At 52.1% G+C, this 22,540-nt stretch overlaps 1 protein-coding gene across 7 annotated transcripts in view; it reads right to left on the reverse strand.

The window, feature by feature from the left end:
• The window catches only part of LOC142585349 (cyclin-dependent kinase 16-like), a 186,321-nt gene that overhangs the window by 40,266 nt on the left and 123,515 nt on the right, over positions 1 to 22,540 (reverse strand). Inside the window, exon 1 of one of the 7 annotated variants that reach the window (XM_075696053.1) lies at positions 16,184 to 17,060. The exons of 5 other annotated variants lie outside the window; for them this stretch is intronic. In XM_075696053.1, coding sequence (XP_075552168.1) covers positions 16,184 to 16,415 — 232 coding nt within the window. In that variant the 5' untranslated portion in view covers positions 16,416 to 17,060. Of the gene's footprint in view, positions 1 to 16,183; positions 17,061 to 22,540 lie in introns of those variants that run through there. One more of the 7 variants, XM_075696058.1, reaches the window with a different exon arrangement.

Genomic DNA, 22,540 nt, shown 5'->3' on the forward strand with positions numbered 1-22,540 from the left:
TTGACTGTATGCTGAGCAGCTCAACGACGATCCGGGAGCAGTGCAACGAGCCCTGTGTGATGACTGGTTGCCTGCAGCGGAACGACTGCGCTGGACTCTTGGCTGCGAGGTTTGGTGAGTGCGGGACTTTCTTCTTCTGAGCTTTGCCAGGCTTTTGTTAGTGTCAGAAACAGAGCTGGTAATTGTGGTTGTCGTTGCTGCCGGGTTAGTTTGCGGCAAGACAATATTAGGCAGTAGAGAAAGCAGCATTCAGAGCAGCCATGGATTTGAAGTCGTTGCGCAAACCGAAATTGTTGGAGCTTGCAAGAGAGTTGGGTCTGGATGTCTCGGACAAACTCAGAAAACCTGAACTGCTAAAGGCTATTCTTGAGTTAGAGGCTGAGGATGACGAGCTGTCGGAATGCCTTGAGACCATTGAAGAGAGGGAGACTGCAAAAAGACAGGAGCGCGAACTTAAAGAGCAAAAAGAAAAAAAAGAGCGCGAACTTAAAGAACAGAAAGAAAAACAAGAGCGTGACCGTCAACACGCTTTGGAAATGAAGCGTCTTGAGGTAGAGATGGAACGCGCTCGTAATGGAAGTCAGGCACACGGTGCAGGAGAACGCGTATTGTTCAAAATGACTGACCTGATGCGGCCGTTTAAGCTTGGAGAGGACATTGGTTTGTTCCTGGTTAACTTTGAGCGAACGTGCGAGAAGCAGGGGTTCTCTCGGGAAACGTGGCCACAGCGCTTGCTCACTTTGTTACCCGGCGAGGCGGCCGACGTAGTCGCTCGCTTGGATAGAGAGGAAGCAGAGGATTTCGACACAGTGAAATCGAGTCTTCTAAAAAAGTACCGGCTGTCTGCGGAGGCGTTCCGTCGGAAGTTTCGGGAAAATGAGAAAGGCAAAAGTGAGTCATATACAGAGTTTGCGTATAGGCTTATGTCGAACATGCAGGAGTGGCTCAAAGAAGAGAAAGCGTTTGGTGACCACGATAAAGTTCTGCAGTGCTTCGGGCTAGAACAGTTTTATAGTCGGTTACCGGAGAACGTGCGATACTGGGTCTTGGATAGGCCAGACGTTTGTACGGTGGCTAAAGCCGCTGAGCTAGCCGAGGAGTTTGTGACGCGTCGGGCTCGCGGAGCTAAGGATGGTCAAAAGGGTGAATTTGGCTCGAAGTTCGAGAGGCCGAAGTTCACACGCATGAGAGCAAAGGGGAACACGCGTAGTGCGGATGCGAGTGGAAGCAGTGCGACCGAACCTAAGGAGACGGCAGCAGCCGAAGCCGAACGCAGAAAGCGGTTCGAGATGAGGCAAGCGCGCGTTTGTTATACGTGCCAGAAGCCGGGTCACTTTTCGGCGCAGTGTCCGGAAACAACACCAAAAGTTGTGTTTTTTTCAATAGGCAGCACTGACGAGAACATGAAGCTTCTCGAGCCTTACATGCGAGACCTCCTCGTGAACGGGAAAGAGTGCCGAGTGCTTCGCGATTCCGCAGCTACGATGGATGTAGTTCACCCGTCTTACGTAGAACCCCATATGTTCACGGGCGAGTGCGCATGGATCAAGCAAGCCGTGGAAGCTCATAGCGTGTGTCTGCCGGTAGCAAAAGTGCTTATTGAAGGACCTTTCGGAGCGCTTGAGACGGAGGCGGCAGTGTCATCTATGCTGCCCCCCCAGTACCCGTACCTATTTTCAAACAGGTCCGATCACCTCCTGCGCGAGAAGGGGCTTTTGTTTGGTGAAGCTAGTGTTCAGGCCTTAACCAGATCGAAGGTTCGGGAGCTCGCTGCAAAGGCGGTAGTTGCGGGGCCGACGTTATCAAACAACGAAAAAGGGTCAGAGGCGCAGCAAGCTGATATTCAGAGCACGCCCGAACTGAATAAAATTGAGTCTGTAGCGTTGAAGGCGCCAGATACTGGAGAGGAAAATCCCGATTCGGGAAAGTTAGAAGAGCTATCTACTGATTTGCTCATCGCGCCTACGTCAGACGGACTTGATAGGTTGCTAAAAGTCAGCCGGTCGGCTTTGATAGCCGAGCAAAAAAAGGATGGCAGCCTGGAAAACGTGCGCTGCAATGTCAAAGAAGGTATCGCCAGGAAAACTGCGCGTTTTGTGGAAAGAGGTGGAGTCCTGTACCGGAAGTATCTAGACCGAAGAGGAGTGGAGTTCGATCAGCTGATCGTGCCTCAATGCTATCGTCAGGATCTGTTGCGCTTGTCGCATGGGGGTTCGTGGTCCGGACACCTAGGAGTTAAGAAAACTAAGGACCGTCTCTTGCAAGAGTACTATTGGCCAGGGTGTTTTCGGGACGCAGACCATTTCGTGAGGACATGTGACACTTGTCAGCGGGTGGGCAAACCAGGGGACAAATCAAGGGCGCCGTTGAAATTGGTACCTATCATAACGGAGCCTTTTAGACGGCTCGTTATTGATACTGTGGGACCTCTGCCGGTAACAGCCACGGGGTACAGACACATTTTGACTGTGATCTGCCCAGCGACAAAGTTCCCTGAAGCAGTGCCGCTTAAAGAACTCAGCTCAGTTGAGATAGTTAATGCACTACTGTCCATATTTGCGCGAGTTGGTTTTCCTGCGGAAATCCAATCAGATCAGAGCACAGTGTTTACTAGCGCTTTGACGACAACTTTTCTCGAAAGGTGTGGGGTAAAGCTGTTACACAGCTCAGTGTACCACCCACAGTCGAATTCCGTTGAGAAGCTCCACTCCGTCATGAAGCGCGTGTTGAGAGCGTTGTGTTTTGAACATCGAACTGACTGGGAGCTGTGTCTGCCTGGGGTGATGTTTGCTTTAAGGACCGCGCCGCATGCGGCTACGGGGTTTTCGCCAGCTGAACTGGTGTACGGTCGCTCGCTTCGATCTCCGCTTCGCATGCTTCGAGAATCGTGGGAAGGTAGGGGCGACGACCCAGTCGTGGTGGAGTACGTGCTTAAGCTCCTCGAACGCTTAAGAAGGGCACAGGAGTTGTCAGGTGAAGCAATGACAAAGGCCCAGCAGAGGGCCAAGGTTTATTATGATCGGACAGCCAGGGCCCGTCGTTTTGAGGTTGGCGATGAGGTCATGATATTGCGCACATCGCTAAACAACAAACTAGACGTGCAGTGGGAGGGCCCAGCACGAATTGTTCAGAAACTGTCGGACGTTAACTACGTGGTAAGTCTGCCAGGAAAGCGGAAAGCACAGCAAGTTTACCACTGTAATCTGCTCAAACCTTATAGACAAAGGGAAGCAGTGGTGTGCATGATGGTAAACGTTCCTGAAGAGCTTCCGGTCGAGCTTCCGGGACTAGGCTCAGTGACGAACAGGGAAGACACCGGTCAAGTCATTAGTGACCTTATCAGTAAGGCACCGCTGTCGCCTGAGCAGAAAACCGAACTACACCAGCTATTACAAGAGTTTCAAGGTCTGTTCTCTGAGAGGCCTGGTAGGACTTCGGTACTTACTCATGATATAGAACTTACCTCCCCAGAGCCAGTACGATCCAAGGCGTATCGGGTGTCACCCCGCCAGAGCGATATTATGGAGGCTGAGGTAAAGAAAATGCTACAGCTAGGTGTTATTGAGGCAGGTGAGAGTGATTATACCTCCCCTTTGATTTTAGTTGAGGTACCGGGCAAGGAACCTCGTCCTTGCGTCGACTACCGCAGGCTTAATTCCATCACTAAGGATCAAATTTATCCGATCCCTAACATCGAGGAGCGCCTTGAGAAAGTTAGTAGCGCTCAGTTTATTTCCACCCTAGATCTTGTCAGGGGTTATTGGCAGGTTCCACTTACAGAAGAGGCTAGTAGGTATGCGGCGTTCATTTCACCAATGGGAACATTCCGTCCTAAAGTGTTGAGTTTTGGTTTGAAGAACGCGCCATACTGTTTTTCAAGTCTCATGGATAAAGTGTTGCGGGGACAGCAAGAATTCGCTTTACCGTATCTAGACGACGTAGCGATATTCTCCGCATCCTGGTCTGAGCATATGACACACTTGCGGGCAGTGCTAACCCGCCTGCGCGAAGCAGGCTTGACAGTAAAGGCTCCTAAGTGCCAGTTAGCACAGGCCGAGGTTGTCTACCTCGGTCACGTGATTGGTCAGGGTCGTCGCCGCCCCTCTGAAATAAAAGTGGCCGCTGTGCGAGACTTTCCGCAACCGCGCACAAAGACCGATATTCGGTCGTTCTTAGGTGTCGCCGGCTACTATCAGAGGTACATCCCTAGGTACTCTGATATCGCGGCTCCCCTGACGGATGCTCTAAGAAAGACAGAGCCTCAAACAGTCGTCTGGGACGAGACAAAGGAAAGAGCTTTTAGCGCCCTAAAGAGTGCCCTAACAAGCCAGCCTGTGCTACGATCGCCAGACTATACAAAAGGGTTCATTGTTCAGTGCGATGCTAGTGAGCGAGGCATGGGCGTTGTACTGTGCCAACGGGAAAATGGAGAAGTAGAACACCCCGTCCTGTATGCTAGTCGTAAGCTGACCAGTCGTGAGCAGGCGTATAGCGCCACCGAGAAAGAGTGTGCGTGTCTCGTGTGGGCCGTTCAGAAATTGTCATGCTATCTAGCCGGCTCGAGGTTTATCATTGAGACGGATCACTGCCCTCTCCAATGGCTGCAGACCATCTCTCCCAAAAATGGCCGCCTCCTGCGCTGGAGCCTCGCTTTACAACAATATTCCTTTGAGGTGCGTTACAAAAAGGGGAGTCTCAACGGTAACGCCGATGGCTTAAGTCGAAGCCCCTAACGTAGGAATCAGCCTCAAAATTGTTTGTTACTGATGTTTTTTTTCCTGAGGCAGGATTTTTTTTAACATATTGCTTTTGTTTAGTGTTTCAAAGTGATGATATGCTTTCTAGTGCAAGTTTTCAATTTGTGGACGCGTTCTGAGTGATGCTAGACTACTGTAAGGAACTAGGCAGTGGTATAAAAAGGGGAAAGAGCCTGGCAGGGCTTAGTGAGGGTTGTGCCGTGCTTGCTGACTGAGCGGTTGAGTTTCAGCGTAGTTCTAACGCTTACCGGGAACGAGAACAAAAATGTGAACTCTCCCGAAGTCACTTTGCAGTGTCCCGTGCGAACCTGAACAAGAGAACGAGGCCTTCTCTGTGCGCTGCGCTCAAGAAACGTCGAGGGACGCCCGACTTCGGTTATGAGCATCATCGAGCGACATCCCTCCGGACAGCGGATGCAGTCCCCTGTCCATCGGGATCTCCTTCCCCCGGCGGGGCGGTCTGTTGCGTTTCGCCTGCGACACGTGGTTTTGCCGGCGCGACTGCGGCGGGGCGGCAGACATTTTGGCCCGATCGTCGTCGCCGCAACACTCATCGGCAGGTGTTTCCAGGCGCGACTGCGGCGATGCAACCGCAAAAGATCATCCTCTCATTCCAGTCATTGTGCCCGAAACAGGCGATGCCAAAGCAGGGACCATCGTCTCATTCCAGTCATTGTGCCCGAAACAGGCGATGCCAAAGCAGGGACCATCCTCTCATTCCAGTCATTGTGCCCGAAACAGGCGATGCCAAAGCAGGGACCATCCTCTCATTACAGTCATTGTGCCCGACCGGCAGCGCTACAACAGGGTGCTACGAGATCGTGCTCGACAGGGTGCTACGAGATCGTGCTCGTCATGGTGCTACGGCATCGCTACGACAGTGTGCGTCACCATTAGCCCATTGTACATTCACGTGCTCGTCTTTTGAGGGGTTCCTTCTTGCCCTCAACTGCGAGAGTATAAAAACAGCTGCCCCCGGACGCAAAAGAGAGGGCTCCGATTTCTTCTGCTGAGTAAAGTGCTCTCCCGTCTCTCTACTTCGGTCAACCTGACCGCCAACTCTTTGCGATGTTAAAATAAACAAGTTGTTTTGTTGTTACCAGTCGACTCATGCTTTGCCGGGACCTTCGGATGCTTCCAGTTGTACCCCAGGCCGCCAGGCCAACGCTACCCTTGGGGCTTGCGACCCAGGTACAACCACGGGCGTCAGCGCCGAGTTCCCAACAGATCGTACCAGCAGTCCGATCCAAAACATCTGGTTGGCAGCGGTGAGATCGCCTCCGACTTCAAACAACGCTCATACCGAAACTTAGGCCTAACTTCCCATACGGTGCGCCATAAGGCTGTTTTCTTTGTTTTTCTTGTTCTTTTATATTTTCTGATTAAAAAAAACATTAAAGGGCACCCTGGTGCTGAGATCGCTCAGCTATACCATGAAAATGACGGTTAGTACGGACTTGTCCTAGTGTTCATGCACGTGGCTTCGAACGTTCTAGTGCCGTTATGTATTACGCTTGGTCTTTCTACAAGTTCCCGAGCACTAACACTTCTTTTAAACATAGAGAGACAATAAGAATTGGCCCGTGCGTAATCGCTGCAAACTGTTCCATTTATGTAACGTAATAATATCTTGATGAAAAATCGTTCACTGAGAAAGTCACAAAGACGCGTTCGCAGGCAGAAGGAAACTCTATGGATTGCGCAACACACAAACAAGGCGACCGGAATGAAATACGCCCATTGAATCACCACGCTCGCGCGACTTCCTGGTCGGAAGATAAACCAAATCGCAGAGAGAGAGAGAGAGAGAGAGAGAGAGAGAGAGAGAGAGAGGAAACACCCCATAGAAAAAACAAATCCTGGCGCCTCCACCTGATAGCGCTGCCTCAACACTGCGACGGCGGCGAGCTCTCGATGTAACTAGCCGTGCCGGCGCCCCTCTCGGAAATATATATCTGTCTTCAGGCTTCTTCGTGTCTCCGCGAGGACCCAGGCGCGGTTCTTCTCCCCCTGGACCAGCATCTCCAGGCGCCCTTCTTGTGTTCTCCGTTTATTTGCTTGTGCGGCCCGAATAAGAAAAGAAAAACAAACATTACAAGAGAAGAGTATGAGAGAGAGAGAGAGAGAGCGCACCGCCAAAGAAGAGGCGTGCAGGCAAGCACCACATTGCGTTCGCGACCCGAACGTTATCGTACAAGCTGCACAGGCGGCGGCGTCTCTAGCATGGCAGACAGCCTCCGCAACTCGCCAGCACGAGAAGTACGCGCACGCACAAAACACACACACACGGAACACCCTCGGAGGCAAAAAAAAAAAAAAAAAAAAACCAGCCACAGACGCGATGCGACGGATGGAAGCTGAGTGGGTGTGGCGCCATGAGGCTCCAAGCCAATGTCACCGCAAACACACACACGCACACACACACACACGCACGCACACACAGACACACACACACACACACCAAAACGCTGAGAGCCTGCAGCTAGCCACCCTCTCCTGCGAAAATACAGAAGCAGCCACGTACCGCAAACTACTCGCGTTTAACTAGCACCTGTAGTGTGCGCAGCTATGCCTGTGCCTCTGTCGCCATCTGGGCGGAATTCAAAGGACAACAGGAGAATACTTCAGAGATTGTGCACACGTTTAAAAACACCACGTGGTACCCATGCCATGCCGTACGTTTAACCCCGGAACACAAAAATCTAACCCTCACTGCCACCGCCATTATCCCCATCAGGGGCTCCTGAACGGCAAACAAGAGCGAAAGAGCTCATCGATTCACGGTGTTTAACACGTCCCAGAGCGAAACAAATCAATAAGAAACGCCGCAGTGAAGGACACCGGTTTAGCTTCAATATTTCGGTGTTTTTCTTTTCCCGCATGCACTACAATTTAAGCAGCCATCACCGCAGCAGGAACTCGAGCCCGCGATGTATGTACGCACAGCGACAGTCCTACAGTGGCGCGCACACGATGAGATGCGCACGCAAACTTGCCCCCCCCCCCTCCCCCCACCATACGCGTAGGACTATACGCAGCTGCGAGTATACCTGACACTTTCTTTCCAGTTTCCCAAGACTGGAAAGGAGACAGAGAGAGATACAGATAGGAAGGAAAGGCAGGGGCGCGCTGGGACGCGTAACGTAGAAGAACGCAGGCGGACGCGCATAGAAGCGAAACAAGTTAACGGCTTCCGAAAAAACACGCGCGAGCAGCAGCGAGCGGAGGAGACGCGGTAAGGTAAGCAAACGAGCCGCCGACCGCAGCAGCTTCTTCCCCCGCTTTGCGAGCACCCCCCCGCTGGCCTTGGAATTCCAAAACGGTCGCGTCAGGAACGCTCGAAACGCGGAGGGAGAGACGGCAAGGCGCGCGCCAAGGAAGCAACCGTACGCACGACACACACACCACACACGGACCACACAAAGAAGCGCTCGCGCTAAGACACACCAAATGCGCCGGCTATGTGCTACACAGGCTATTGGCCGAAATCAGGCACCGCAGTTGAAGCGGTGCAACACCCGAAACCTGGGTGAAAAGAGTGAACTGGAAGAACCAAGCCGGTACTGGCTCACGTCGAAAAAAAAATTTACCGCTAAACAACAAGGGGCGTAGGGGAGAAAACGCGACACGAGCGCTCCTGCCGAGTTTTCTTCCTCTGTAAGTCTCTGTTTTCAAGCGCCAGATTTTCGCGACATGAACCTACACATGGCGCTAACCGGCACGAAGTCGCAATAGGCGCTGCAGTTAACGGAAACGAACAAGTTGGGCACGCAATAGGCGCCACAAAGAGGAAGACGGAACACAACGGAGTTGCTTCTTTGAGTATAGTCTCTTAATTCCGCGCCCAACATCTGTAATTCTGAAGATTACGAAGCACTCTATACACCACGGCAGCAAACAGAAGGACTTGAAGATGACTTTCCATCGAATATCACACAAGTGAGCCTGCACGCCTCAACGATACAAATTTTTTTTTTAGCGGCATTAAAGAACGATACGTGTATTACAAACTTTACGGGATCCCGGAAATTCGCTCAAACCAAGCGTCGCCGTAATGGAGATCGGCCACGCGATAACAGAACCGCAGCTGCCGCGTCCGGCCACGCGCGACCGAAGCAGGTCGAGCAATAAAAACGCTGCGGCGACGACTATTCAAAGCCGAGCGCTCGGCTCACATATCGCTACTGCCATAGCCTGCAGTGCAAGGGACAGAGCAGCGTCCCCTTTCACAACTGGCCTTTCACGACTGGAAGGCCACGGTTGCGATAACGCAGAGCTCGCGTCTTTCTCTCTCTCTCTCTCCTGCCTTCCCGTCCCGTCCGTCCACAGACGACGTCCAGATGGTAGCAGACAGAACGCGAGTCGTCACCGCTACGGGGCCACGGCGCATGCGCGGAAGACCCGGGTCAAGGCGCGGAGGCCGCGCTGCGCGCGCGCCCCGTGTCCTACTGTATTCCTACCACTACGTTGCTACGCTCTACCTCACAAATTCGGTGCAGTGCAGCCAAAACTGCGAATCCTGTAAACAAACAGAAGAAGAGCTCCTTTATACTGATGCGATCAAGATTAACGACCCCAAAACGAAGACGAGCGCCAAGAAGGAAACAACGGGACAAGCGCCATCCAACTATTTTATTTTCGATAAGTCTCGCGTTTGCAAATGAGACCCGAGTTTAAAATAGTTTGCCCCGTTTACTTGCTTCTAGCTTCGTTTCGCGTTAATTAATCCTTGCGTTACCTCGCCTTTACCCACCCCACAGTCTGCCTCTGAACACGCAACGCTTAATGGAGGCTTCGTCGACGGATTAGCAGCGCACAATACGCCCCAGAGCCCTCCTAATTCGCTTCTGTGCCACATGCAGCCTGCTTTCTTGAGCGGCTAAAAATTCAAGCCCTAGCCTTCGCTGCACTGCACAGAGTTGGCGAGACGGAGCTGCACACGAGCGCGCTAGCACATCGTGCGCCCCGGACGGCGAACGCACGCGCACGCTTTATATCAGGCACAGATGGCGGCTGGCGGCGAAGACGGAGGGAGGGGTGAGGGCGCGGCGTTGCCGCCACTTCTAGAAGCAGGGTGCTTCTGTAACTCCAGACGCAGAGCGCGACACTGGATCCCCCTAGCAGCCGGCCGAGGAATCAAAAACGAAAGAAATAGATTAACAAAAAGAAGATGAAAACCCGGCTGCGAAGGAAGATACTGGTATAGGAGTAAAGGAACCAGCACAGTGCTAGACAGTGGGGATACATGGCACGGTGTGTAGCGGGGAGAGAATCGCCAGAGAGGCGGAAGAACGAAGAAAACGAAAGGGAAGGAGTCACTGTGGGTGCCGTTATCGGGGGGCGTCGTTCTAAAGACAAACGCTACCGATTTTGAGCAGGCGGTGGTGCTTCTCGGGCGCTTGCCTGCTTCGCTGGAGGGTTCTGTGGCGTGACGTCATACGGTCGTTAAGAGAACGGGGACGACAACCGTGATGACCGTATAATACGACGAAAGAAAAAAAGAAAGCGAAAACAGAAAAATGAAGACGGAGAGACGCTATATAACGGGGACGTCTCTCCGACAAAGACCAGGCGGGAAATTTTTCTTCCCGTTGCGCCCCGCCCCCTTAGCTCACTTTCTCTTTTTTTTTTTATTTATTATTTTTTTGCTCGGCTCGCGAACCTGAACAGAAAGGAATGAGTAAGACTTCAACGTTCAATCGATCACGTCAGAGAGAGAGAAGGGAGTCATTTGGCAAAAGCCACAATGAAGGCAGTATACCATGAAGAGATCAGAGTTAGGTGGATGTATTACCGCATTACGGCGGTAACTACACGCAGCCGGAAACACGCGCCTCGGTGCCGACGCCTCGCTTATCGACTGAAGCGCGCAGGACTCGAGCACATTCTGCAAAGCCAAATAACGCTTTATTCTTTCGCTCATTCTTGCTGCAATATGCGAGTACAAGCTTGGCCAGTCGTAGAGGTTTCGTAATTATTATAACGATCGCCATGAATTTTAACGTCAAGACGATTCGTTTTCGTCAAGCTTAAAGCCCTTTAGAGAATGCCTGCCAAACGCAATTAAAAAAAAAATTCCGGCAGACACCATCTCACGATGAATGACTACGTTATGCCGTTAGCATTGAAACAATACAGCAACACACCGCACTGCCACCGCCACAGAGACGCGTCACGTATGAGGCGTGTATGCAAGCCGCGCGGGCTCTTGAGAAGCAGCCGCACCGAAGCTTCCATTCCAACCCCCATTCCGAGTGAGCGCCTTGCACCGTTATTTACACGGGCAGTCCTTTGTGCAATGATTTCCGCGTTGGGGGTAAGCATCCCTGTCGTCAACGGCGTCAGGATGTCCGCGCGACAGACCACGTTCGCAGGCGAGAAATGACGTCTCGGCGAGGATGAAAGAACGGCGACGAGCAGGGACACGCGCGAGCCCCACTGCGAGAAGAAAAGGAGGAGCAGGAGACGCTTTCCCGTAATCGAGTGGAATTTCAAAAGCACGCAAAGTAAAAGCAGCAACGGGCCGGGCCATTGAAACGCGATCTCCGCGCGTCCATTGTTTCCGCATCTCAACGGACCGCGCGCGTCGACGGCGGTAGAGTCCGGGAAAAGAAAGAAAGAAAGAAAGAAAAAGAAAGGAGAAGAAGAAACTCTAGGCGTGCAAGACGAGAAGAAAGAAAACCAGACCCAATACGGAACCCGTAGCACAATTCGCTCTATTCAAAAGCAGGCTCAGCACTGCTCGGGTTTCCGCGACAAAGAGGAACAGGCGCAAGACGGGAAATCGCCGAAACCCGACAACTCGTTCAAAAGCCGCACACACACACACACACACACACACACACACACACACACACACACACACACACACACTCGCGCGCGCGCGCGCATCCTGGGAGCGTTAGCGCGTCCGTGGGTGGGGGGGTGAAGGAGACGACAAATAAAAGAAACAGTCACGAGCAACTTTCTCTCTCTCCCGTGTCGCGGCCGAAGAAGCGGACCTGTTTTGTGTCGCGTGACTCAACTTGGCGCGAGGCGGGGGCCGCCGGCGACGGTCGCAGATGCAACGGCAGCTGTCGCGCTCCGCGAGAGAAGAAACGCCAACGTTCTTGCTTACAACGACGCACCACCGACGGTTACGCGAAAGCGATGAGGGTGGTGCGGCGAGGATAGATGGCCGTGCGTGGGACGCGCGGTCTTTCCACTACGCTTCGCGTACACGGCGTGGCATCAACGCCCGCTTCGGGCCCAATAACACATCTACACCTGCACTGCCGGAAGCGATATACAATTCGAAATGCGCCACTGTTGCATCGCGCCCAACGTACAGATGATGAAATGTACTCGGGCAGAGACGCCAGCGTAGCGATTAGCGCGGCGCGAGTGAGTGATTAGCGCGGCGCAAGGCAAGAGATGTGTGCTCGTACGGGGAGTAGCTACGTGACGTCACTAACGCCATAGTGTTTTCCCACTCACAGTTCTCCACGGCGCAGCTGTATACGAGCTGGTGATAGGATAGGAACACTGAGTGTATCGTGATGAGTCGACCCCTCCCCCTCCACCACCATCAGCATACTATTTCAACTCTTGTGCAGCTATAATAAGATCAAGTACTAATTTTTTATTCGACGTTGCCCCGTTTGTGTACCACCAAATCCTTCAAACGTATATTTGCTTATGATCACCTTATCTTTGCTTATGAGACGGAAATAACCAGAAGAATAAGAATGGGCTGGGGTGCGTTTGGCAGGCATTCTCAGATCATGAACAGCAGGTTGCCACTATCCCTCAAGAGAAAAGTGTATAATAGCTGTGTCTTACCAGTACTCACCTACGGGGCAGAAACCTTGAGGTTTACGAAAAGGGTTCTACTTAAATTGAGGACGAGGCAACGAGCTATGGAAAGAAGAATGATGGGTGTAACGTTAAGGGATAAGAAGAGAGCAGACTGGGTGAGGGAACAAAAGCGAGTTAATGACATCTTAGTTGAAATCAAGAAAAAGAAATGGGCATGGGCAGGGCATGTAATGAGGAGGGAAGATAACCGATGGTCATTAAGGGTTACGGACTGAATTCCAAGGGAAGGGAAGCGTAGCAGGGGGCGGCAGAAAGTTAGGTGGGCGGATGAGATTAAGAAGTTTGCAGGGACGACATGGCCACAATTAGTAGGGGTTGTTGGAGAAGTATGGGAGAGGCCTTTGCCCTGCAGTGGGCGTAACCAGGCTGATGATGATGATGACCGCGTCAATGCTTTACCCGCTCACTATAGGCTCAGCTTTTCGCAGCGTCATCATTGTGACAACACGACACGTCGGCGCACACGTCCTACGCACGGACGCGACGCAAGCGGGTCGGATCGGAGGTCAAACCGACGCAGCGATCGAGGCCCAGATCCCGCGCGAACTCAGCTTTCCGTCTCTTCGTTGCTGCCACCTGCAAACCGCGCTGACCCGACACGGCACAACACCTCCGTGTTTAACAAGAGCCCCGCACGGAGAGTCGGACGTGAATCAATACGCGCTGTACACGCGACTTCATTCGCTTCACTCCGACGCGACGCCAGCGTAGTCCTGTATACAGGCTGTAGCTTTTATACGAAATCCGCACGCACGCTCTAGCTTGGCAAGCCAATTAACCCTACGTAATTGTCTCGCGAACCCTTGCAAACACGCCGTGTGAGACAGACAGGTCACCGCCTCGAGAAAAAGAAAGAAAGATAATTATCGCAGGTGTGGAGTTACGCAGAAAGCTTACGTGTCAAGAAATTCGAGTCACGCTTTTTTTTTTTTTTTTTACGCGAACCTGTCCTGGGAACACATGGTGCAGTCAACAACGGAAGCGCGAAAAAAAAAAAAAAAGAACCTTCGCGGAAATGAGACAGCCGCAAGACCGCGCCAGTGTGTCACACGTCCGAACGATTCGTTAGACGCACTGCACATACCATAGCAATAATCCCGTTTCCCATTTGAAGCGGGTAAACGAATTCCCGCGTGTCTGATTAATTACTGACTCACGGAAAGCACAATGCAATTAAAAATTGTTTGTTTCTATCGCGCTGCTTCACGTCAAACAACGGATTATTAATCCGTTGCAAACGTCAGAGGCGCAGAGGAAAAGGACCCGAAGGACGCATCGCGCACACCGATAAGATGAACGCGATAGCGGCGCTAAATAGCGTTTGTGCTGCTCCCGGAAATTGATCACACACACACAAAAAAAAAGATTAACAAAAACAATCGCATGTATTGGTACCACCGAAATCCTCTGCTTCAGAGTCTATATCATACAGCATCCGTGTTGCCTTTGAATTTCGAACCTCGTCCACCAATCAATCGTTATTCGGGTTACCGAGCACGCGCTTCGAGAATAGTTAACGGATAAATTGAAGCGGTTGGCTTTAGCCATATATGTGATAAGCGCAGAGAGTTCATATAAGCCGCATTAGCGGCGGCGTACTCACGTATATACAAGAGAAAGAGAGAGATAACAACGTTGCGATAACGAGGTGAGAAAGGAAGGCCGCTTCATTTATTTGCTCGGTCGATACTGTCCAGGCGCTCCACCTTCGCAGCCACCGGAAAGACGCGGCTGATTGAATGATCTCACGAGAGAGCTGATTAAAAAAAAAAAGAAAAGAAACAAGGCACATCCGCATCGAAACGCGTCCGAACTATAAAACAGAACATATGCACCCTTATCAAATGCCCAGCGCCGGCTTCTCACAATAATGCATAGCTTATTAGCGAGGCTAACGGATAAAACGACGCGATGACACCGCGTCGCTTATCTTTCAATCGCGTACACGCCATACGAGTCCTGTACTGACACAATCCCTACCGCAACTATGTAAAAAAATGCCAACCGTGCAAATGTATGTGAGAGATAACTATACATGTTTTTTTTTTTCTCAATATTACCGATTGGAACGCCACGAGTTTTCTTTTTCTTTCTTTTTTTTTTTTTTTGGCTGTGGACACCCACTTACAAAACCCTACAGTACGCCCCTCGCAAAAGTGATGAATGATATTCTACTCCATTTCAATAGCAAGTCAATTGAATGCAACAAGAAGTCAATGTAAACAACATTTCCATATTGACTTTACTAAGGGATGTGCGCGCACAGACACAGGCATCGATGAGGAGCTTTAGCGAATGAGGGTCAGGTAGAGAACCACTCGGTCAGGTGGAACATGTTACGGCAATTATAAATCTAGTCCTTACCAACAGAACGACGACATTCCGTCGTTTTATACAAAGATTTAGGCGACGAGGCCTATAACCGTTTTTAAATTAATGAAGAGATCACTGCGCTGTCCGCAGTTCATACACGATAGAGAACGAAGAGTCACGAGACACGGTGACGTCAGCTGATGCGCCAATGCAGGTCACGCGCTCGGCTATTAGAACGAGTTCCGCATTGCCCAACCCCCAATTTGCGGTGACACAACTCACTGCAAGCCCCCTTTTCCACGCGACGCTGACCTCGCAACTAAGGTCCACCGTCGTCGGCAAGATGCAAAAGAACACGTACGCAAGCCAACTAACCGCCGGATGTCCTTTGCAGTAGTAAAACAATTAGCGAGTCAGGAGAAGAAGAAAAAAAAATGAGAGAGAAAAGGGGGTTTACTGCAGTGACATAACAATGAAGCCTGCACAAAGGTCGAATCACTTTCCTCACTCAGCCCGGAGGGCACGTCAAGTTCAAACGGTCACGTAGCAGCAGCTCTGCCGCATTCGGCAAAGAGGGGGAACACACCGACAGCGCATACTGCGATCTGAACAAGCATTATCGAAGAAACAACCATCTCGACGCAAGTAAGCGCGAGTAGGCGAGGAGGGAAACGAGAAACTTACGAACCGCCAGTCAGCTGTAGCAAAGACACCCGAGGTCGTCCACTTCCGTCAACGCCCTTCGCGCGGTAGCTCGACTGCGCGTCGCGTCAATATTACTAAGCCTTAATTACAGACAAGTCTACGGATTTGTCTCTAGAACCCCATTTTATAGTCTACAGTCCAGAGAAAACAGCCGTTAACAGGCCCATTTACAGACTTTCATAATGGTTGTTTGCAGAAAGCTTAGTTATTTTGTTTTAAAATGCGTACAACTACAATTGACAGAGTGGGAAAGAAGGGTATAGGGGCAGGCTAGAAATCGGCCACGGCAAAAGAGCACAATGAAGTTCTACAGACGTTACAACGAGTGTTAAACCCACAACTTCACAAGTCCATTCGTAGACAATGTTTCACAGTAAAACGCATGCAGGCTTCCTTCGTTCGCTCAACTAGCGCGCGTTCTTTTCATTCTGCATGACTATACGAACCAAGCTAGTCCAACGGAAGGGACAACGCAATCGCATCCAAGCAAAAAAGAAAGGTCAGATGAAGACGCCCGTCGGACTAGCCGAACAAAAAGCGCAAGCACTCACTGAGCACAACGCCAGCGGAGGACGCCGGGAAGGGAAAGCTGGCGTGGCGCGACGGCCTCCGCTGGCAAGCTCCGCGCTGCCTCGAAGACGACGTCGACGACGACGTCAACGACGACGCCAGCGGGAACGCGTACTTCTCGACGACGTCCAAGCAGGGCTGCGGGCTCCAGCGGCCCCGCTGGCCGAGGTGGCACGTTCGCCGCAGCCGCTCGAGACCCGCCGAGGGAGACATCGCCGCGACACAACCGCACAACACGCGCGCACGCACTCGCGCGCACAGCAGACGGAACGAGGCGAGTCGGCGACGTGCCCTAAACACACGCCCTCCCGGGCATGGCAGCAGCGGGGTCGGAAGGGAACAGCCAGCCAGCGGGAGGGGGAGAGGCTCGCCGAGATGTAAGTACGTCCGCTTTCGAGCTCGAGTAGGAGCGGAGCGGGACGGGCAACCGACGACAAGCCGACTGGGTGACGACTGACTGGCTGTGCCGCGAAGTACTATACGTATATACCGCCGATACGGCCGTTGAGTGACGGCGCGCCCAAGCGTTTCGACGGGGAAGGGGGAGGGGTGAGGAGAGATCACAAAGGTACGGGCAGGGAGGGAGGGTGGGGCTCGGTCGGTGCTGGGAGTACGCGTTTCAGCGGGCGCAGCAGCCTCTTCTTTTCGCACCACAAACGCCGACCAACGATCGGCGTCACACCATGTATTCTCACACCGGTCTCACGGCGGCTGCCGGTACGGAACTTATATATATATACACACAATGGGCCGGAGTGTACACGCGAAGCACAACGTTGGGAGGCGAGAGAACCCCCTTTCGAAAACTGCACTGCGCGTGCGGATGTTGACACAGACGCGTACGCTTACAGGTGTAGTAACAACTGCTGCCGCTGCGGCGGCGACGTGGTGTTGTTATAAACGCCGCTCATTGCTGCTGCTCCTTCTGTATCTCTCTCTCTCGCTCTCTCTGGCCGAGGCGATTGTTGCAGTCGCGGCGACAGAAATGCCTCGCACGGAAGAAGGAGGAGGATGCCACGTGACTCCCGTCCTCGAGACGCGGACGCGTGCAGAGAATGGGAAAAGAAAAAAAAAAGAAAAAAAAAAGAAGAATGAGCGCGACGATGACTGACTTACGTCACGAAGACGAGAGAAAAAAAAAATAAAGAGGAACACGGGGTAGGGAGAGTAGCGGCGTGAGACACATGGATCCTTTATGGGGCCAAGATAACAAACAACCGGATCGAGAAAAAGAAACGCACTTCCCACTTGCATTGAGAGCACAATGCAGCTGCAGCGCTCTTACGTAAGGCGCAGAATAAGAAAAGGAGGACTAAATTCCGCAGTAAGAACGAGAGAAATAAATCACGCAGCAGTGGAAGAGAAAACAACGCAGTCCATCCTTCCGCGCTGCTGGTTTAAGAATACCGGGGACGCTCCCGTAACAACGAACAACTATGTAGAACGAACGACACATTCACAATCAAGAAACTCGCCGCGCATAACACAAAGACGTAGCTCACTTGTGCTGCGTTTGGAAGGGTTCTGTCAGTGTGTTGCGTGTAGCGCACGTCTAACACGCACTACCATAAAGCGACAACCTCGTTCACTGCTGTAACAGAAGGCTAGAGAGGGACCTGCGAAGGAGGTGTTCGCTACACTATCGCCGAGTACCTTCCATTCGGTGTCTGCTCAGGTTTACACCTTCTCCCTCGTCAATATAGAAGCACGACGCAGTGCTTAAGGCCATGTGGCACGATTTCTAGGAGACCGATGATGAGGACAACGTGGGGCGGACGCGCTAAAGGCGAGAAGAGCACGGAGCCAATTAATCCACGGACGCGAGCGGAAGGAGAGAGAGAGAGGAAATGAAGATATACCACGTTGCTAGCAACGTGCGCGCGCTTCCGTTCTTGAAGCGCGCTTTCCCAAGTGGCGGCAAACTCGGGAGAAGCAGGCAGGCGCTGACGATGAAAGGCACGAGGACTCGGAAAGGATGTTGTAGGCGGGGGGAGAGGAGAGAGAAGCCCTGCGATCTAAGCAGTAGAGAGAGAAAGAGAGGGAGAGCGTCATCGCGACGGTCGCGGCTACCGTCGCTCGAAGAAGAACGCAGCCGAGTTCGTTCACACCAAAAAAGCATCGAACACGACCGACGGGTTCAGTTTCTCCTCGCCGTCGTTGCGACGTTCCTACTGACGCGCGATATGCGGCACGCGCAGTGCGAGGTTGAAGAAACTTGCCACGCCCACTTCCGCCGCCGCCGCAGCAGCAACAGTTGAGAGGGCGCTGAATTCAAACAAAAACGCAAGAATGAAAAAAAAAAGCAAACAAGAAAGAAAATGAGCATGTTTCGGAGATAGAGCAAGCGAAACGCACTTAATATGCAAGCTGCGCGAGGCGCTGATGTCGTGAAAGACGGCTACCGGCGTGCCCAGCGGCGCATGGCCAGCGTCCAGTGGCAGATGGTCAAGGTGATCATTGAAGTTAAGCTTCACTAGTTAGACAAACTGACTGGGATGAACGGAGCAGCCTTAATAAAGCCAGAAAATGCGCAAGAACGATCGAAAGACCGGTGGCGACGCCTACTCGAAGTTCGCGCACCAGCTTCCCGTGACGTCAGTGATTTTGACAACTGTTCATCGACAGAGAAAGATGACATTGTATTCTTTAAAGAAAAAAGAAGAAGATAAGGATTCAAACAAGGAGGTTTGCAGAACAATTATCCGCGCTAGAACGACCCATATACGAGAGAACCTTTCGACATCAGGGACGTCACAATGACGTGTCGGCGAGGCGGTCTGGACGCAAAATTCAAGAAAGGGTAGGCATAGGGCAATTTCTTTGAGCTGGTAGACGATATTGTCAAGATTGGGAAAGAGGCCTTTCAAAGAAAAGGTTGAGCTGCCCAAACTGACTTGGCGTTTGTCTCCTTAAACCTCGTATACGAGCCTAACGCAGGGCCGACTATTTTCAACCAAGGACAGAAGCTTAAATGGGCCTTTTTACACACTATGCTCTAATTACACACTATGCGCTAATACAAAGATAACACCAGATCCGGGTTCAACGCCACTGGCCTTTCACGTCCTCACCGCGGGAACGCGTTCCAGACGATAGAGGTTCCTGCTGCATACAAGCGACAACGGGTCACGAGTGTCGGACTTTCAAAGCAATTTCACTACGGATGTGTCACACGCGCGCGCACTCCTCAGTGGTCGTTGACCGGCTCTCCGCCGTTTATCCTGCGAACGCCCATTCTGCATGAGCGACGATAGCCGCAGACGACGCTCGGATGCGGAATAAAACGTCACCGGGTCTCTCCGCTCGCGGCAGGAAACAACAACCTTCTCCGTCTGCCGGTACACGTGGCCTTTTCGTCATCGCTGAAAATCTCGACAGATTCAAAGCTCTCAACGATCAGCGGAGTATTCTAGCGAGGCACGGCATAACGCAGCTCGTAACAAAGACCGATACCAGCATCGCACGGGTTTCGACACCGCTTGTAACGCGGGTCGCGACGCCGACTATCGAAGGCTTGGGTGTGCCGACTCCGATAACGCTATCGTATTACGGTCACTCGAGGGTGGCGTGAAAACGTGCGTGTCTCTGGAGTCTCTTTTCCCCCTTCGTCGGTTGTCTTTGCCCAATTTGCGGTAACTTACCCAAATATTGCAGAACGTCTCTCCCCACACGACACTCTCCACTTCGACTCAAGTTGACGCCAGCGCCGCCCGGAGACTGGTCACTGCGCTTCATTGATACTCAGCGTCAATTCTTCAGAATCGTACCACATCTTCTTCAGTCAAAGGATGGACGCTGTGCTCAACTCGGTGGAGTGGAACTTCGAGTCGACGTTGGTCTGAGAATATACGGGGGCGGGGGGGGGGGGGGGGGGGCTAGGTTGTCAAGCCATGCCTATCAGTGGAACTTCGAGTCGACGCTGGTCTGAGAATATACGGGGTTTAGGTCGTCAAGCCATGCCTGTCAACCATGGAGAAAAATTTTCCTACGTTGATGCGCACTTCGTGAAAGCGGTCCCTAGATGTAAAGAAAGAAAGAAAGAAAGAAAGAAAGAAAGAAAGAAAGAAAGAAAGAAAGTCATCAGGAGTTGACCCTCGCGACCTCTTCTGCACGGGTTGTGCAACTGCGCCGCGATGCCCGCGTTGTTCCTATTCGTGAGTCCCGACTCGCAGCCGCAGCGCACTCACCCACTTTCTTCCGGTCGGTCCGGTGGCACGCGGCTTCAGGAAAGGGGAGCGAGGGGAAGGTTAAAAAGAAAGCGGGTTAGGGAAACAAACGGGCCAGAAGGCTTAAACGCTAACAACGCCGCGAGACAGAACACACACACACACGCGACTAAAGAGAGAGAGCGTCGTAGTAGTAGTAGCCGCCAGGGATGATGTCAACAAACTCGACGACGTCAGAACCGGCGTCTGCAGATACAGACGGGCGACGGCAATACAGAGAGATTGCAAGCGACATATATCGCCCGACAAGACGTAGCAGCAGCGTCATATGCTCGGCAAACACGAAGGGGCGATATTGCGGCACGCGATTGGTGTAAGGGGGTGGGGGGGTGGAATGTCACAGAATGCACGAGGACAACATGACGCGATAAAACGACAAAGGCAGCACAGCGCGCAGCATTCGCACACTAGATACGTCATTCAACAAAGGGAGGAATGAAATAAACTAGGAGGGACAGAGCACTACGTCACAAAGTCAGCAAGTGCCATTGGCAAGCCAACTCTCCGCGCCGCATTCCGTCCGCCTTTTTTTCTCGTAGGGCGGTTTCGGCCGGAGCACGTAACCTCACAGACTGCCAGCGAATTGAACGAGAAAGTTCGCTTCCCGGTAGCCTTTAATTGATGCGCACGTACACTTCTTCGGGCTGCTCCGCTTGCGGACGGGTGCATTAAAGCCTACCGGCGCGCCCTGACCCGAGGATCACGTGCTCGGCCTTACTCGTTTTCAATCTTGTTTTTGAACGCTTCCTCCCAGTTATTTTCATCCATGGTTAAACACACTCACGGCAACATTCTCCCCCTCCCCCTTTCTCATATACCCTATTCTCTTAGGAAACGTGGCTAGGACAGGCAGCGATACACAACCAGGTGTACCGATACAACACAGCTACTGGATGCGCATAGATGCGATTTCGAGGTAACTGAACTTTACACAACACGAGAGCTCGGTCTAAGGTCAGTTAACCGCCCCAGAGTGGAGCTTGCCCTGCTGCACGCACAAATGTCGGCCAGCGCAAACTGGAGAAATTTCGTATATAGTATGAGAGCTCTAAGCCGGACTAGCTGGTTTACGTCGAACACGGCGAACAGAGCAGACGACGGAACAAAAGATTCCTATGCCGTTCATATATCCCTTATCGCGTCGTCTGCTCTCATCGCTACGTTCGTGCAGTATTACTCGGATAGACTTCCGAACATATGAACTTCAAGCGCGGCAATGGCAACTGCGAGGCAAAAAACGCGGAGGTTCTGGGTTCGGCGTCCCAACGCCGACTTTCTGCGACAGAGGCAATAAATAGCTCGGTACGACCCACGCCGAGAAAAGCCGTATTGCGACTGTCATCTGTGGCTCTACGCCCCAAAACAGTTTCCGCGGGAAATTACGCAGCGTGCCCGCGATTTTTTTCTTCTGTGTCGAACAGAGTTCGGGGTTCTTCCTACCAGAACACACCACATTTCATGCGCGACGTACCTGACCCGGCAAGCAGCGGTAAGTCGAAACTACAAGGTAATTGTAAAATATAGTAAAGTACTTATACTATATTTACTAGCTTTACTATATTTTACTATAGTAAAATATAGTAAAGCGCTCCACGCATAGGCACTATTTGACGCGCCGAGACCTAGAGAGAGAGAGAGAGAGAGAGAGAGAGTCACACAAGAAGAAGCGACGGGGCGTTTTCCGGGCGGAGAAAGGAATTCCTTCACGCATCGGCGACCACGGAGCTCCGCCGGTGCCGGCCGTCGTTGATGCGGCCAGGCCTAGCCACCGCCACAACTCGCCCAAATAACATAAGGTCATGCCATCCTGCTGCAAGCAATTTTACACCATACATTCGCCAGAGGAAAATGCGGCGCTGCAGTCGTTCAAACACCACCATGGGGAAAAAATGGCCACTGCACGAATTCTACGACGATTCAAAATGGTTTCGCGGAAGAAAGCACTGTCATTTGCGGTTATAAACTGGCGTTGTGTGCCAGTCTTGGCGGAGTGTTGGCGGCTACTTCGTTCTGTTACGTAATTTCGACTGCTTCTGTGCAGTGCAGACGTACGTTAATGAGTGGTTTTAGCCTGGAAACATTCGCGCCAAGTACAAAGTTGGTGCGATTGTA

The sequence above is a fragment of the Dermacentor variabilis genome, chromosome 6 (genome assembly GCF_050947875.1).
Source record: "Dermacentor variabilis isolate Ectoservices chromosome 6, ASM5094787v1, whole genome shotgun sequence".
Lineage (NCBI taxonomy): Eukaryota > Metazoa > Arthropoda > Arachnida > Ixodida > Ixodidae > Dermacentor > Dermacentor variabilis.